We start from the raw sequence: 16881 nt of genomic DNA, 5'->3' as shown, positions 1-16881 counted from the left end.
TGGGAATTTTTTTTCATATCCTCAAAAACATGCAAATCTAAACAAACGAAGCAAGGATGGGATTGACGCCACTTCCATTCATCGCTTCGTTTAGGTCAAGAACAGTAAGTGTTTACTTTCGAACGTCACTGTGAGCGAGAAGGCTGTTTTATCAGGAATAAGAAACTCAACAGTAGCCTATGAAATGTACTCCCTCCGTCACAACATAAGAGATAGCCCAGTTCTGTCTACAATAAATATACACTTCAAACTACACTTAACCCTGGGTTAGGCAACGTTCCACACTTGTTGAGGGGTTTAGCACCACTTTCAACCCAGGGTTATGACTGTCTGACATTAGCAGCCCTTTAGCAGAGTGGAGTAACGCCTTTGATCGTTGCGCGTCTTTTGCGACGTTCCAAAATGTTAAAAGAAGTTCGAATGAATGAATGAATGAATACATACCTAACGTTTTTAAACTTCTTCCGTTTTTAAATTCCAATATAACTTGCCTCTCGCAGACATTCACGAACCGTGTTTAGTCTCCATATCTTAGGAAAATGTTACATGTGTTAACTGGAGTGAAGACAACGTATGTGTTTGCTTTTTTAATTGTTTGAGGGCAGAACGGATTTACGTGGCGACCTTTTCAGAGATGAACAAACAGGTAAAGCCATGAATCACGAGTTGTTTTGTGTTCAGTCATTGTTGTTGACCTCATAAATATGTAAATGATTATTCTGGGTTTAAATGTCGAAAACCCAACTACCGTGGATTAATTACTAGCGCATGGTAAACATGAACTGCATGAAACACCGGATAACCCTTAATTAGCCTATGTTTACCCAGGCGTCGAACTAGTAGGCCTATCTAAATGCTATATTACCTTTACAAATATTTACCACTGTAACCATAGGTTACGCCAAACACCATAGAAACACCACATAGTTATTACTGCAATAAAATAGTGTTGACATTGGTATTAGGCTAGTTGAACCGTCATCAAATAAGGAATTAAAAAAAAAAAAAAAAAGATAAATAAATCCCATATGCATTTATAATGGTTTTCGGTAGTAACAATAACTATAGTAGCTGTGGTATTTAGGCGTAAACTAGTTATATGTTTGCACTGTTTAATTGTAAGGGCACCTGCAAGTATCAGAATTTCCACTATAAACAATTATGGTATAGCCTATAATAGGTATTTATAAAAACCCTTCTTGAACACAACTTAAAGTAATTGTCAGGATACTGATCCTCATTAATATACAAGTCATGATAAGTGATATGAATTTTCAGTGGTGACCAGTGGAGTCTCCTCTAACTAATCGTTGAGTCCATTGCGATCATGCCACCCAGTGTTGATTAATAGAACAGCAGGTGGCCACCACTTTTCCCAACAGCTTCTCACTAAATGTATGAGAATCTATTAATAAAAAATTTAAAAAAACATGCCAGTAGGTTAAATGCAATTTTTATTTATTACAGACATGTGAAAAAATATTATCAATGCAGTTGATTTATCTGATCATAACAGCTTGAATTGTTTGTTGTAGTGTCATATTTAGTAAGATTAACAGTGAATAAAAAGTACTGTGTGAAATAACAGGCTGGCATTTATCATTGCAACCAGGCAATGAATCTCCTCAAGCATAAACCCTTAGGGTAACTAATGCAATGAATTATACATATTCATAATGAAGTCAGTGTATACCCATTAAAATTCAACAGATGTGCTTGACAGGCAAAAAAAATAAAATAAATGTCATCTGATATGAACAGGTCTTTATGTAGTTTATTACTAGTGTCTAAAGACTGGTAGTTTCTCTATGTGAGAACTAGATGAATTAATGTTACAGTCTAGTCCGCTGATTAGCAGGAAGTTCATCCTGGTCGAGCCCCCACAAGAATGTTCGCAGGCGTGTCACTTCCTTTATTAGCTCAGGGCTTGGGATTGGCTGAGTCAGATCCAGGCGAGGTGTCTCGTTAGGCAGGATAAGAGGAGGATGGTCCAAGAAACTCTCAAAAATATCTTAAAATATGTGAATAAAGACAAAACATATATATTATGAATAAAATAAATATAATATATTAAAAGTATATACACTACAGTTTGGGGTCGGTAAGATTTGTGCAATGGTCTTTTGTGCTTACTATGGCTGTATTTATTTGATTAAAAATACCATAAAAACAATAATATTGTAATATTCAATTTAATTTGAATATATTTTAAAATGTAATTTGTTTAAAATTTAATTTGTATACAGCCTGAATTTTCAGCATCATCAGACTTTAGTGTCACATTTTCCTTCAGAAATCATTCTAATATCCTTATTGGTAAGTCCTTAATATTATCAATGCTGAAAACAGTTGTGCTGCTTAGGAAATATATTTTTATGAAAACTTTTTTGATGAATAAAAGTTAAAAAGGGCAGCATTCTTCTGAAACATAATTGTTGTAACATGTCTTGACAGGCGAATTATCAATAGGATATACAGTAAGAATGTGTTAATTTATTTAGGTTGTTACTCACCACCTCCAAGTTCGGTACCAAGAGGCGGAGCCCATGAAGATGGTGGGGCTCTCGTTGGTCCAAGCTTATAATGAGTGAGAAGGTGGTGAAGCTGGGAAGGACTTAGCAAAGGATGTTCTTCCTGTAAACTTGACCAGGATGACTGAGGAAAAGAGTGACAATTCATTGTCATGTGACTTGAGTTAGGGATGTGAAAAGCATTGCTTTACATATTCAGTGCATGGGGCCAGTTTGTTCTCAAACTCTCACCTGAATAAGGCGGGTCTTAGGTATGCACAGGAAGTTGACCGTAACTGATAGCTTCTTTAGAAACTCTGACGCAATATCTCCAAGGCCTGCTCCTTGTAGCCAGTCTAAGACCAGGTCCAGATTTGTTCGAATTTGAACCGCACGTGACCAAGAGAATAGAGAATCTGTAAAAGATGGCACAAATGAATCATTTTCAACCTCACACTTGCATTTGTGCTGGTCGTCCAGGCATAAACCCATCGCCATCATATCCTGCTCAAGTCAACTGCTGTCATCGCTGCCCGAAACCATGCGCAAACACAACTGTATTTATGAAAGACTGTAAATTCTCACCTCTCTCCAAGAGTGTGTTGAGCAGAGACGTGTTTGTGAAGAAAAAGAGGTAGCCAAATGTTTGGGAGGTTAGCGGTGGAGAGAGGCAAGCGTCTCGTGAAAGCTGCAGAGAGCAGCGATACACTTCCACCAGTCCAGCGACAGTGGGCGGCAAAGTGGAGGCGTCTTCTTCCTCATCTCCTTCCCCTTCATTACCAGCTCTGTCCTTTGGTCCTGCTTTTCCTTTCTTTATCTCCTCACTGGAGAACGGGTTGGTGTCTAACAGTGCTGGGAGCAAAGAGTATAATGTCTGAAAGAGACAGGAAAATGAGTTATAAGCAAATCAAATGCTTTATACAAATGTGTCATCCAAGCACCACTGATGCACATTTTCTAACCTTGGTCAGATGGTAAACACACTGCTGAAAGGTGTGCATAATGACATCATCCAGCTGTGCCAGAGCCTCAGAACAGGTGTCCATATCAGCTGAGAGAACGGGGTCACCCGGGGCTACAGGTTATGATGAGACAAACCATAAAGAAACAGGTGGATCCTTCATTTAATGGTTAAACGTACCATGCATAACTCATAATAGTCAGCAAAATTTGCAGATGAACATAAATCATCCCAAGTGACCTGGTCATTTTTAACATTAATCATTTATAATAATAGCAACCAGTTTCATTCTATTAGTTGACAATAAAATGTGTCTTCTTTGAAAGAATAACAGCTACTGTTGGTTGATATCATGTGATGAGTACATTCTGGCATTTGGAAAAGATTTTGACTGAACGGTTTGTATTTGAGTTTTATGAGCCATAAGTTTGTTGGTTGAATATATTATCATTGTAATTCTATTCAAAGTTGAGGCCTAATTCGCAGTGTCTAATTTTTGCTTAGACTAACAGGTTTACTAAAAAGAACAAGATGGCATTAAAAGTGATGAGAGAAAACTGATTTAGTCTAACAAAAGACATAACACGTCTACAACCAAAGATACGGCATGTTATGCAACACAAGTATTTTTTGTTTTGAGAAAATATGCTGTAATTGCCAATCTCTCACCAACCTTCAAATTCCCATTCTTTTTCCATGGCTTCAACTTTGACCTGAAAGAAGTTGAGGAGCTCCGTGGCATTGGACATCCAGAACATAAGAGGTCGAAGGTCAGAGGAGAGCTTCTGCATGCTTGGTGGAGGAAGTTCAACATCAGCCTCTGCTGAGCTGAACACACATCAAAAAACATAAAACCTCAGCATAATGCACAAAATCCACACATATTTGTTTAAATCTGCACAATTTAGCTCCAACCCTAATCACACACACCTGATCCAGCTAATCAAGGTCTTCAGGATCATTAGAAACTTCCAAGCAGGTGTGATTTGGAGCTAAACTCTGCAGAGCTATGGCCCTCCAGGAATTGAGTTTGAGACCACTGGTTTAAATGATTGCTATATATATATATATATATATATATATATATATATACACTGTATATACTGTATATACATATATTTTATACTTTTTTTTAATACAATTAAAATGAATTAAATATATAATATACAATACAAATGACTATTTCTGTATAGTAAGTTATTATATAATTACATGATGTTGTTATATAATTCTATAATTTCTTTAAATAGAAAGTATATTCTAGGCATGCATCCACAGGCATTTCACTGTAAAGGATTATTTAAAGAATGGCAAAACACAAGTTCAGTGCTGGGTAAGGTGAGAGGAATTTGCTGTTTACAGGCCTGTCACTGAGCAACAATGTTTGAACAGTGTATACAGATCTAGTACAGCATGGAGAGGTAGTGCAGGTTCTTACTTTTGTGTTGGATGTTTGTCACCGAACTCTTTAATTTTGTCCTGAAAGATGAATAATGGAACAGACAGGGAGAGAGAGAGAGATTAAAGCAGACTCGGATGAATGCATGGGCGGGAGTGTTTGGCTGATGTGTCCGGACAATGACAGCACATTTTCCAAACGGGTGGAAATGACATCAGTCAACCTCTGTTTACAAACTACGGCGAAATTCCAGTGAAAGCCCATCTGTGTCTGCAGCTGTGGCTCCTCAACCACAGCTTCACAGTGCAGAGAGAGAGTCCATTTTAAAACACTCTCAGATAAACTATTAGTGTGCGTTGTGTTTTAACCATTAGTCCAGTTTCATCTCTGCAGTGGTTTGACAAAACACCAAAGTGTCAACAACAGTGACAGCCTGTTCAAATCGTGTCATGTTCATTATCACCTTTGCACTCCAATTGCCGTCTCAGTGCTGTTATATAACAGCCCAACCCGGTACTTTACTTAACTCCTAATAAAGGTTGTGGTTTTACACTTCATGATTTCATGATGTTTCATATCATCCAGACCAGCGGTTTCCATCCTATTCTGCCCCATTAGTAAGATTCAAGCAACTCTTCATCAACACAAATCAAATCCCTTTATTATCACACCAAACCAGACATATATTATGGATATAATTTAGCATGATCATTATTAATATTATTAAAATAACTATTATTACAATGACTGCACTGCAGGTGAAAAAGACCCAGAAGTATTTGTCATAATTGCATTCATTTGGTATTGGTTTGACTGGCAGACATTTGATGGGATGAAAATTACAAAACATAAATACTTAAGCCCTTTAATTAATAAAAGATTAATGTTTTTAATTATGAAAATAATGAGTATTTAATTAGTAAAACAATACATTTTATACGTATAATAAATTTTAAAAAGCAAAATCACATACACACAGCCTTGGTTAGGAATCACTGCACTAGACTTTTGGATACTCACCCAAACAATTCCTTTGATATGATTGGCTGCCTTTAAAAGTAACTGAGGTAATAATGCAGGATCCAGATGTTTAGAGGCGTAGTCAATCATGAGCGAGAGAAGATAGGCAGGTGCTAAAGCCCCGCCCCCTGAATCTGGGCTGGAGTTCTTCGAAATAATTTCCTGAAATTTAAGTAGCAGTAGTAACTGACTTGTATAAATAACTATTATGAAGCCATGGCAAAAATGAAAGTACAGCAGTATTTGTTACACCACAATTTACCAGTGATAATATTTTTCCTAAATGAAGTTTCATTGCAGCACTCACTAAGCATGCCATATTATAAACATTTAAAAATCAGACATTTCAGCGTAAATCACTGTAGCCTGCAGTTTGTCTGTTGCAGTAAATCATTATGATAACCCCCTGTCAGAACTCTGTATTTACATGCACTAGTGTTTGTTTATGACAGATATATCAGAAGGAGTATTCGATTTTATCAGTGTTTACCTGCAGCAGGGCGTCTGCATGTTTGGCCTGGAATCTCAGCAGTGATTCCGTGGACCCCAGATACTGCCTGAGCATTTCCTGTCTATCTGTCATCCCGCCAGGGCCGTAGGAAGTTGACATGTCACTTTGCCATGGTGGTGGTAAGGCCAGGGGCGGAGCAGGGGTCACACGGGGGTCACGGTAAAGGAAAAGGAAGTGGCTGCCAAGACCCAACAAGTCTCCAGGCTTTAGGGCTGCTTCCCTGTAAAGTGGGGCTCCGTTAAGAGTGACAGGTCCTCCTCTGAATGGACGTGCCAAGGCTGAAGAAGAATAAAAACCAGAAGTATAATTGCAAACACAATAGAGCAAGCTACTGTAGCTAGCTGAGCTGGCATCCACATTACAGAAAAAAAAAAGGGCTAAGCTAAACTAAAAGGTGAAAAAGTGGTTGCACTTGAAGCTACATGGCAAATAGTGAGCATGTATAAATAAATAACACGTATAAATAAAACTGTACAAAGGTACTAGAATATACTTATGCAATACCACAGTACCACCACTACATACATAGCCAAAAAATACATGGAATCACAGTGGTATTCAAGTGCTTTTGTGTACTGGTAATGTTTTGATAGTTTTTTTGTGTTAAGTGTTAAACTTAATAGTGAACTTCTTCTCTGCTAGCAATATACGCTATCATAAAAATAGAATTTTCATGTTTTTCTTTTGTTAGTAGCAACCTTTTTGCCGTCTGTGTTATGCTGCCAATACACTACATTACTTTCAAAGTCGTCTGATTGCTGTTCTTTTCACACTACACAACTCTGTTATCACCGATATAATTTCCAGTCAAAACAAATTGCACACTACAGCATATGGATCGCAAGTCTAGATGTTTAACCAGCTAAATATCTCTCAGGCATCAACAACACATCGGCACTTCTCTCAGACTGAGTCTTTGAAAATTCAAACATATAGCGACTGGCACTGACATGAACTAGAACAGATTTGCCTCAACTAACTGTTGGCGAGCGGAAAATTCAGGGCTGAAATCGTGTGTAATGTGTGGGTAGCATTAGCAGGTCAAATATCTAGACCTGCCTATGATCCAAGTCATGCAGTGTGCAATTTATTTTGACTGTAACTGATATCGGTGACAACAGACAGTTGAAAAGAACATAATAAAGAATCCTGTTAGTGTTTTACTGAGTGAGAAACAGCACCACACTTTTTGTTTCATTGGCTTCCATTCGTATGAATGCTAATGCAGGGGGACAGGAACACAAGCATATGCAAATTTGCTGCGTTCCAAAGTTTATTAATTCATATTGTCATATTGTTGAATTTTTGCTAATTTTGTATCACGTAAATACATGTGACCCATAGAAGATCTGCGTGAACTCTTAGCTGAATTAAAAGTTTAAATCTACAGAATTTCAGCATTACAGCAAAGTAGATTACTTATATTTACATATTCAGTGTATTGTATGTTGGATTATGTTCTTTAAAAAGATGACAACATATTATGACCACTACAGTGTTCATAGAAATGCTGAAAGTCTATCGCAGGAGTTCTCAACTCTGGCCTACAAGGTCCACTTCCTGCAGAGTTTAGCTGCAACCTTGATCAAACTCACCTGGCTGTAAAGTTCTAGCAATCCTGAAGACCTTGATTAGCTTGTTCATGTGTGTTTGATTAGAGTTGGAGCTAAATTCTTCAAGACAGCGGACCTTTTGAGATCCCTTGGTCTAGCATGACTGTAGCTTGAATTACGAACCGATTCATACCATTTTGCTAATTCCTTTGATAATGAAATGAAAGGAACTGATTTAATAGATTCTTTTGGGTCTCCTTCAAATGTGATTGTTACTTGATCACAGAAATATCGTCAGTGAAAATGCTGCAGAGCTTGTCAGCGCTCTTTAATCAATAAAGATACTCCGATACTGAGATATTTAGTTAAACTTCCCAACACTGATTCCAGTATTACCGTTTTTACACATCAGTTCTTTCTGTTCCTGTTTCATCGCGAATATTTGAAATCCTCGGTGCCGCATTATTGAATGTGAATGTGAAAATCAAAGCTATTTGCTTTCGAGTCTATTTGCAATAATCCCCTTAAGTTTTGTTTTGTCTTGTGGAATTTTATTCATTAGTTTTATCTGACTTATGTTGGTTTGGTGTCAGGGTACCTTGACCTCGCGGTTGCTCTGGGACGGCCGTGTCTCTTCTGATCAGGAGGTGTCGGGCAAGCAGGTCAGGCGCTGAGAGGTAAGTGTCCACTTTTAGAGGCCTCTTCCCCTTCCTCTCTCTCTCCCTGTCCATCTCACGCTCACGAAACGTTGGCTTCCGCCCAAAAACATGTGTGTGACTCGCCATTATGTACAACACAAAGTCCTAAACAAATAATAAACAAGAGGGTGAGAAGGAGAAGGGCGAAGATAGAGAGTGGAAAAAAGCTGTTATGATCTTCATTGTGGTCTTTACTTCAATCTGTGCAATCTTCTATTTTAAGTTGCAGAAATAGAGCGGCGATAAGGAATGAAGAGTGTTACAGTTTTCAACAATGTGTGCTTGTGTGAGGTCATTGTGCAGAGATGAAGATGTAGACACAGCATGCTTGTGTTGGTATTGTCCGGCCTGTGTGTGTTTATAGAGCTTCTGTATGGCTGTTTTGTGCAGCGTGTTCAATGGCCAATCCACTCAAAGGTATAAAAGCACTGATGGTATGTTGTGATTAGAGGAATACAGGTATGATGTCATGGGATAGCTGTAAGATAAGTGAGATGATGCATGTCTAGCCTTGCTCTGGTCATAGCCTTGCAGTAACAGGAAGTAAGGTCTGTCTGTCGGTGGAAGGATCAGACTCTGCGACATCACTTCCAGGTCACAGATGTCGCTGTCTTCTTCTGCTGCCCGAGTGCGTCTGTCTGTTTCACCTCCACCACTTCTTGACCCAGTGACCTGACAAAGCAGAGACAGATAGTACTGTGAATGGATTGCATGCATTTACTGTATAACGGCACAAACATGTATTAAATGGCCTTTTTTTGTTTCATTTAGGGATGTTTTGGGGACATGTAATAGGGATATATTATAGGGCTTAACAATAAGGATGTGAGAGAGTTCAAGAGCCAGTTGACAGAACTGTCATTTGACCTATTGAGCCAGTGCTATATATTTAAAAAAAAAATTCTCTGCATGCCGCCTTTTTAAATGATTAGCTTGGTAAAATAAACACAGGTGATTTTTTTTTTTTTTTGAAATTGTAATAATGATTCCACTAATAGTCATGGAAGCAACAGTTGCTATCTTGCGTTTTTCTTTATTATTGTTATTATTTAGCTATTATTTCATTTTTCATGTAAAACTTGTGTAAAAGATGTGTAGTAAATATTTGTTAAATAACTGAATAATAATATTATGTTAAATATGATCAATATTGCACATTTTAAATACTTCTAAATATAATACTAAAAGATTTAATCCATTTATTAACAATATTTTTTAAACATTTAGTTTATGATGTCAATTCTTCTTGTCAATGTTTAGCTAGGTAAATGATCTAGCTGGCTAACATGGCTTTATCAAAATTGTAATAATGACTTGTTAATGATAGTCTTAGAAGCTTCAGTAATAAGTTTTATAAAGTTTATCAAAAACCTGTACATTTGTGACAAATTAGTAAAAAAATGTATAACTTCAAAATAAACAATTACATTAAATATTAAATGTTAATATTCAAATATCATAAATAATATACTGTACATTGAAGTACTTCTAAAAATGATATTATGATTTTAGGAATATACACTATATATTTAAAATATATATATAATTTAACAAGTGAATATATTGGAAGGGCAAATTCCTCAAAAAAAAAAAAAAAAGTGCTACTTGCTCAAATCGGGCAAGCAAGAAAAATTGTTGGGCCCTGTGCTATAAATTCGAATTCACATTATTCAGGTTGTGATGTATTGCAAAGTTGGTCTGTTTATTTTACCTCTCCTCCTTCAGCTGCTAGCATGCTCACTATGTTCTTTCTCTCCTGTCCATTTGGGGCATTGCCAGAACGCCGAGGGTCATTGCTCGCGTTGCCCTGACGACGTCTTAGACTCAGGTTCATATCACTAATACTCCTCCTCAGTTCTGTGTTCCGCCCTCGATGACCTCGCTCTTCATCTGGCCCGCCCCCAGAGGACATGCGGCTCCGCCTCCAACGGACTCCTGTTACCACAATAGTGTTTCCCCACAAATTAATTGTCACACTGGTTAATACACTTGTAAAATGTCTTACAGTTAAATATGACAATGTTCCAACCTTGATAGCTTTCTCCATCCCTCTCTCTCTCTTTCTCCTTCTCTTTCTCCTCCCTCTCATATTCATCAAGGCGCTGGATCTCAAACCGTCGTTCGAAACCATCCTTCGGCCTCCACATGTCCACTAGCTGTAAGGGGCATTCCCAGGATGCCACGCTCCTTCGGCACTCTGTTTGCCATTTAATGGCTCCATCTGGCTGCTGAATGGGCTTTCCAATGACATCACATAAAAGGAAGTCCTCGGGGGAATATTTCTGGAGAGCTGACCAGGTGAACAGGAAGTTGGGACATTCAGAAGGGAATGATACAATGAGCGGGTAAAGCCTAATTTCCTACATCTAATCTGTGATGTCTCCACTCAGAATGCACATTTGATTATTTGCAGATTGCTTTTGAAGTTTTCTTTTTCATACATGACAAGATAATGGATGGATGAACTAAGTATGCTGGCCAATATGAATCTTCCATCATTATTTACTCACCTTCATGTCATTCCAAATGTGCATGTACTATGTGCATGTACTCTGAAGAATCTTATCTTAGTTCTTTCCAAACAACAACCATTCAAACCACAAAAGTGATTCATACAGATCACGTGCTTTATTCCAAGCCTACTGAGACCATAACTTTTTTTTTTTGTGAGGAACAGATTGAAATATATACTACCCTTCGAAATATTAAAATTAGTACCATTTTTTTTTGAAGTAATACTTTTATTCAGCAAGGATGCATTATATCTATCAAAAGTGACAGTAAAAATGTTTACATTGTTATAAAAGATTTCTATTTCAAATAAATGATTTTGAACTTTTTATTCATCAAAGAATCGAGGTTTTCACAAAAAAATATTAAGCATCACAACTGTTTTTATTGATAATATTGATGATGATAATAATAACAACAATAAAAAAAGTTATTGAGCACCAAATCAGCATATTATAATGATTTCTAAAGGATCATGTGACACTGAAGACTGGAGTAATGCCTGCTGAAATTCAGCTTTGCCATCACAAGAATAAATTACATTTTAAAATATATTAAAATGTAAAGTTATTTTAAATTGTAATATTATTGCACAATATTATTGTTTTACTGCATTTTTGATCAAATAAATGCAGCCATAGTGAGCATAAGAGACTTTTTTTTTTTGGGTGGACTATCGCTTTAAAGTCACACTTTTATGATATCTTTATGGTGCTTTGTACTTTTTTTTTTTTTTTTTTTGTCAGCTGTGGCCATGGAGTAACTGATGCATAATTTTTACAAAATACAGACTAACCATTACAGGGAACAAAATACCTGTGTCTTCACTCTCGTTCTCTCTTTCTCTCTCAGTGTAGCGGGTGATGACCTGCTGAATGAGCTGGCGGGCAGTGGAGTGCATGTTTGCCAGCAGGCTCCGATAGTTCGCTCCACTGGAGAGGGCATCTCCATAGATCTTGACCAGCCCAGGGGCATTAGAGGAAGCGGGAGGCAGGTAGTGATGTGATGAAGGGGTGGCAGAATGCGCCCATATTTCCCTCTCACGTTCTCCAATGGCACGGTCTCTGTCGCTGTTGGACCGGCCTCTCAGGAAAAGGTGAGACAGCCGCTTGGCCCGGGACTGTTGATTGGCGGGGCGAGGGCGGAGGAAAGCTGGAGAAGGGGATGGAGAGGGTGGGGCAAGAGAAGAGGTGGAGTGAGAGAGGGAGGAAGGGACTGATGATGGGGCCTCGGGAAGGGAAGCGGCATCTGAGCTGGTTGTGGACCTGATTAAATGAAAGCAACAGGAAGGAGGTGATATACAAATCATACATTGTATACCACATATTAATCTTAAGTTTCTACAGTAAAGCATCCATGTTGATGTCATGCTTGCAAATCTTTCCATAATCTGCCCCCATTACTTGGAAAGAGAAATGTTCTTAGTAAACTGTTAGACCAATGACACTCAGTTTGTTTGTCCATATCGATTAATTTATTTAAAAAAATTAAATTAAATTAACAGTGCAATTCATAACACAATGACTTGCATATTCTATAATGAACATGTTCTAATGTCTGAATTAAAATTTAAAAATAAAAAAAAAAATGTCAGGGTGGTACAACTGTACTGATATCATAATGAAGAAAAAGAATGAAAATTAGTAGTAGTGATTTAATATAAAAAAAAATAGAAAAATTAATGTATAAAAACTTGGTGCAACCAACATACAAGCAAGCACGCACATGAAAAAATAAATAAAAGAATAAATAAATAATATTGTTATTATAATCGCTCTTATTTTGAGTCTGCAAGGGTCAGATTTTTACTTTGAATTATTTTTACTTATTGACCTTATTGATCTTGAGTGTTTGTCAAGGTCAATAAATCTCTTAAAATATCAGACAATGTGCCTTTTTTGCCTTTGCAAAAGGTCAGGCAAGTTTAGTTCAAGTTGTAAAATGTCATAAATATATTTTTTACCTTGCTAAATTCATTTTAAAACCTTTTAAAAGGTAATGGTGAATGTTTACACACGTGTATTCAAAGGTAAATGGAAAATATGGTGTTAGATTCTCCTTGATGGTTACACCACATGACACGTTTGGAGTCATTAAACTGAAATGTTTGTTGAAAATGTTATAAAGGTTTTTCCAAATGAAACCAACATGTATACATTTCTAAGAACTTGGCACGTGTTTTAAACTTTTCTTTATCTTGGACACTCTTATTTGTCATTGATCCAGAGAGTAAGAGAAAGTTCAGAACACTGACTTGACTGATGCTGCACTGGGCCAGCGAGCTCCCAGCTTAGCAAAGTGTTTCCGTGGAGAATTTATCCACAAGCCCACTGGGAAATGGAGCTTCCTAAATCGGGGACTGCCAGACTCCTCCATCTGAGGGAGTAAGAGAGAGGGAGGTGAGGACTGGACGGGAGTGTGGAGAATGGAAAGATAAAATGACAAAAATAAATTTAGAAAGGAAGGACCAGGAGGGAAGTAGGAAAAAGCAAGAAAGGGAAATGTCTTAACAGTCAGAGAAAGATAGATGCAGAGAAACACCAAAAGACCACTGACACAAGATATCAATATTAGGCATCAAGTAAATCTTTAAAGTTTTAAAACATTTCATTTTCTAAATATACGTGTCGTTATTGAGATTTATTCCTCTCCAAAATCAGATTTCGGCAGTGAATGATGTTCAGTAGACAAATGGCAGGAAAAGCTAGCGTCCCGTTGAATAATCAGGACGTGCAGTGTCATACGTTCTTCGTCATCTAAGAGTCTATGAGTAACAGAGCATTAACGCAGTTAGCGGGGAATGCCACAAAGTTGACAAGGCAGGCGGTGAATAGTTATGGCTCTGAAAAAAAGATTTATTTCACATTCATGTCTACATGTCTAATGAAAACCAGAGGTTTGGCACTGTTGCTCCTGAGCTAAGCAAACTTGTGGAAGTCAAGTAAGAGTCAAGTGGCTTCGCCAAGAGGCCATGACGAGGATATCAACCAACATGAAACTATTACTGCTGAGGATAAGCCATGCAGCCAAACCACATTCTATGAATATCATCCTTGTTGTACTTTGATTAAAAGCTCTGAAAGTCGGCTATACATAATAACATACATTTTTTTCGTCCTCCACCCTGATTGTGGACTTCACCTCCATGTATCCTCCCAGACAGAGGGGGAAAACCCCTAAACAGACCCCCTAAGTGTCGTATGTTCCTCAAAAGTGAAGCTGACTTTTAATATGTTGACTCTTTGACCATAATTGATTTCATCACATTCTACAGAGTAAATGGTGTATGTAGAACAACCAAGAAACAAAATTTACAACTTCTGGTTGGGAAAGGTATTCAGTATATGCTGACTACAGCTCCAAATCAGTCATTTTGCATCACTAAAATGGCTTTTCTCACCACTAGATGATCTGAATGTGACTTACCCACTGTGACGGGCTTCTTCTTTATATCAGGATAAATCTTCAGAATGGCTGTTGTTGTTTGTGAAGTGTATTATAATAATATAAAATAAATACCAGTGGAGGTCGGTTCTGTGTCTCCTTATTCCAGAATAATTAGGTTTAAATAGTCCATTTTCTGCATGAGGCCTTGCTTTGCTTTATAGGAAATTGTCCTTTCACCCAGTTTTTAGCATTTCTTTTTCATTTTCGTTGTATAAGAATGATCCTCAAGTCCTTATTCTTGCTTTCTATTTCTCTCTCGTTTCTTTCTCCCCTTTTCTGCGTCTATAGATAGAGAAACAGGCCCATTGTTCTAAATGACAGAATTTCCTTCCTCCCCAATGGACAACACCTATATCCTGAGAAAGAGAGAGAGAGAGAATATGAAGTATACGCATAAAGCCAAGTCAATGACACTGCTGTACATACAAGAGCAAGATGAAAAATGTTATAAGCACTAGTCAGGATGTCCATTATGTTCATTCAAAATCAAAACAGAGCCGGAAACTGTCTGACAGTTGGAGAACTCAATAGACTCGAGTCAGGACAGACGCCATGTTGAATTTCACAGGATTAAATATAGTGTTACCCTGACTGATGTGTATAGAAACAATCCTCAGGAAATATATATTTGAATGAATGAAAACAGTATATATGTTTATCATCTAGGGATGAGCACAAGACAAATTAACACTTGCTTCAGCATGTTTTATCCAACACTTGTTGTTTTGTGTTGTAGGGCTTTTGAAAAAAGGAAACAGGAAACCTGGGACAGGATGTCAAAGACAGAGAGGCACCTGTAACCTTTGACCTTGTCAACAACAGAATGATGTGTCAGGAAAGAAGATCTCTGTGTATATCCGTACATGTGAATGTGTCTATATCTATATCCTATTTCTATACGTACAAGACTAAGAAAGACACATTACTAAAGACTACTAAGATACGTTTTCTTGTTTAAAACATAAATCTGACTAAATTTTAATGAGATTTATGCAAAAAAAGAAAATGGAACTGCTTAATAACTATTACAAAATAAATAGCTTTTACTTTTGCTTCTCGTTTAGCTATAATTGATATTTTCACTGGAAAACAGCATAAAAATACTAATTAAATGTATGCTATTTTGCATTGTAAAGCCAACACGCAGTCCTACATATAAATACACACACACACACACACACACACACACACACACACACACACACACACACTCACACTCACATACACTCACATGCACCATGTCAGTCCAAAAAGCAAAGCCAAAAGCTCTGTAAAGCAGTTGGTCTCTCAGACAGGAAGCATTGACAGCAGGCTGTGAAGGCTCCTGTGCGTCATTCAGACTTGTCCCTCCATGTTTGTTTTTAGCATGTAAGTGAAAGCTCTTCCTGGCTTCTGGTCAGAGGGAACGTGTTTGGAATGAAGTGTGCATACAGTAGTGCACGCTTTCTTTGGTAAAAAGTTCTTATTGTACATCTCTCACACCTCAACTCTAGAGGAATGAAGGTGGTTTGGTAGCCAGCAGTGCCCTACAAAGGCAGACAACAGTAACTACACTCTGTTGAATTAGGCCTGTCGCTTCCTAGTGTAGGTGCTGAGCCACAGATTTCCAAATGTGCTCTATATTGATTTATTAAGACTAAAATAAATGATTTATTTATTTATTAGCTTGCTTGCTGTGGCTAAAACTGCAATAAAAATATCAGAATATAAAAATAAAGAAAACCCAATTATGCTGCTTCATTGCACACATAAATACTAAAACACAAATAAATTAAATAAAGCACACAATAAATATAAATTATACAGAAATAATTAATACCCTGCTTCAGACTGATAAAAAATATTCAGTAATAATAAGAAAAATATTCAGAAATAAAAGAAACATACCTATTCTTCACAGAGATGGGTTCTGAATATACCATGGTATTATTCTTTTGGATTTTTCCACTTTATGATTTACTCGATGACAGTATATCTTAATATGCTATAGTGTGCTTCCCAGTGTTTAGCATGCTTTTTATCAGTAAATGTCAATATTGTTTTTTTTATTTGTTCATGAATTTCTTCCTGAAAGATTTTTTTATTGTATTTTATTTTATATTGTATATTGCCATTATTGATTTATTAATATTACTGACACGTTTTCTTTTTTAATTTATTTTACATTATTGTTTTATATTACTATTATATTATTGTTTTATTTACTTCATATTACATCTGAAGATTAGAATAAACACTGGAGAAACATGAATGCTACTTATGAAGTTTGTA

General features: G+C 37.0%; 1 protein-coding gene and 1 long non-coding RNA gene across 4 annotated transcripts; one reads left to right on the top strand and one right to left on the bottom strand.

The window, feature by feature from the left end:
• Window positions 1-393: 393 nt before the first annotated feature.
• On the bottom strand, window positions 394-14946 carry rasip1 (Ras interacting protein 1). Of its 3 annotated transcripts, none has more exons than XM_058745917.1 (16): window positions 14683-14942; window positions 13418-13539; window positions 11980-12428; window positions 10682-10942; window positions 10364-10587; window positions 9163-9324; window positions 8553-8757; window positions 6381-6679; window positions 5891-6052; window positions 4910-4950; window positions 4145-4299; window positions 3473-3585; window positions 3096-3384; window positions 2763-2926; window positions 2514-2655; window positions 394-2011 (listed from the first exon to the last, which is right to left on the bottom strand). In XM_058745917.1, the coding sequence occupies exons 2-16, from the start codon at window positions 13537-13539 to the stop codon at window positions 1833-1835; spliced, it is 2967 nt and encodes a 988-aa protein (XP_058601900.1). In that variant the 5' UTR covers window positions 14683-14942; the 3' UTR covers window positions 394-1832. The 3 variants fall into 3 exon arrangements, with proteins under 3 accessions (XP_058601900.1, XP_058601902.1, XP_058601899.1); XM_058745916.1 differs by having other exon boundaries at window positions 395-2011; window positions 14590-14946; XM_058745919.1 differs by lacking the exon at window positions 14683-14942 and having other exon boundaries at window positions 13418-14534.
• On the top strand, window positions 12317-15584 carry LOC131521317 (uncharacterized). Its single transcript, XR_009266261.1, has 3 exons — window positions 12317-12456; window positions 13390-13562; window positions 15347-15584. It is a non-coding gene; the product is annotated as an uncharacterized LOC131521317 (long non-coding RNA).
• Window positions 15585-16881: the final 1297 nt, after the last annotated feature.

Source organism: Onychostoma macrolepis, chromosome 16, assembly GCF_012432095.1.
Source record: "Onychostoma macrolepis isolate SWU-2019 chromosome 16, ASM1243209v1, whole genome shotgun sequence".
Taxonomy (NCBI): Eukaryota; Metazoa; Chordata; class Actinopteri; order Cypriniformes; family Cyprinidae; genus Onychostoma; species Onychostoma macrolepis.
This window is presented reverse-complemented; position numbering and strand designations above follow the sequence as displayed.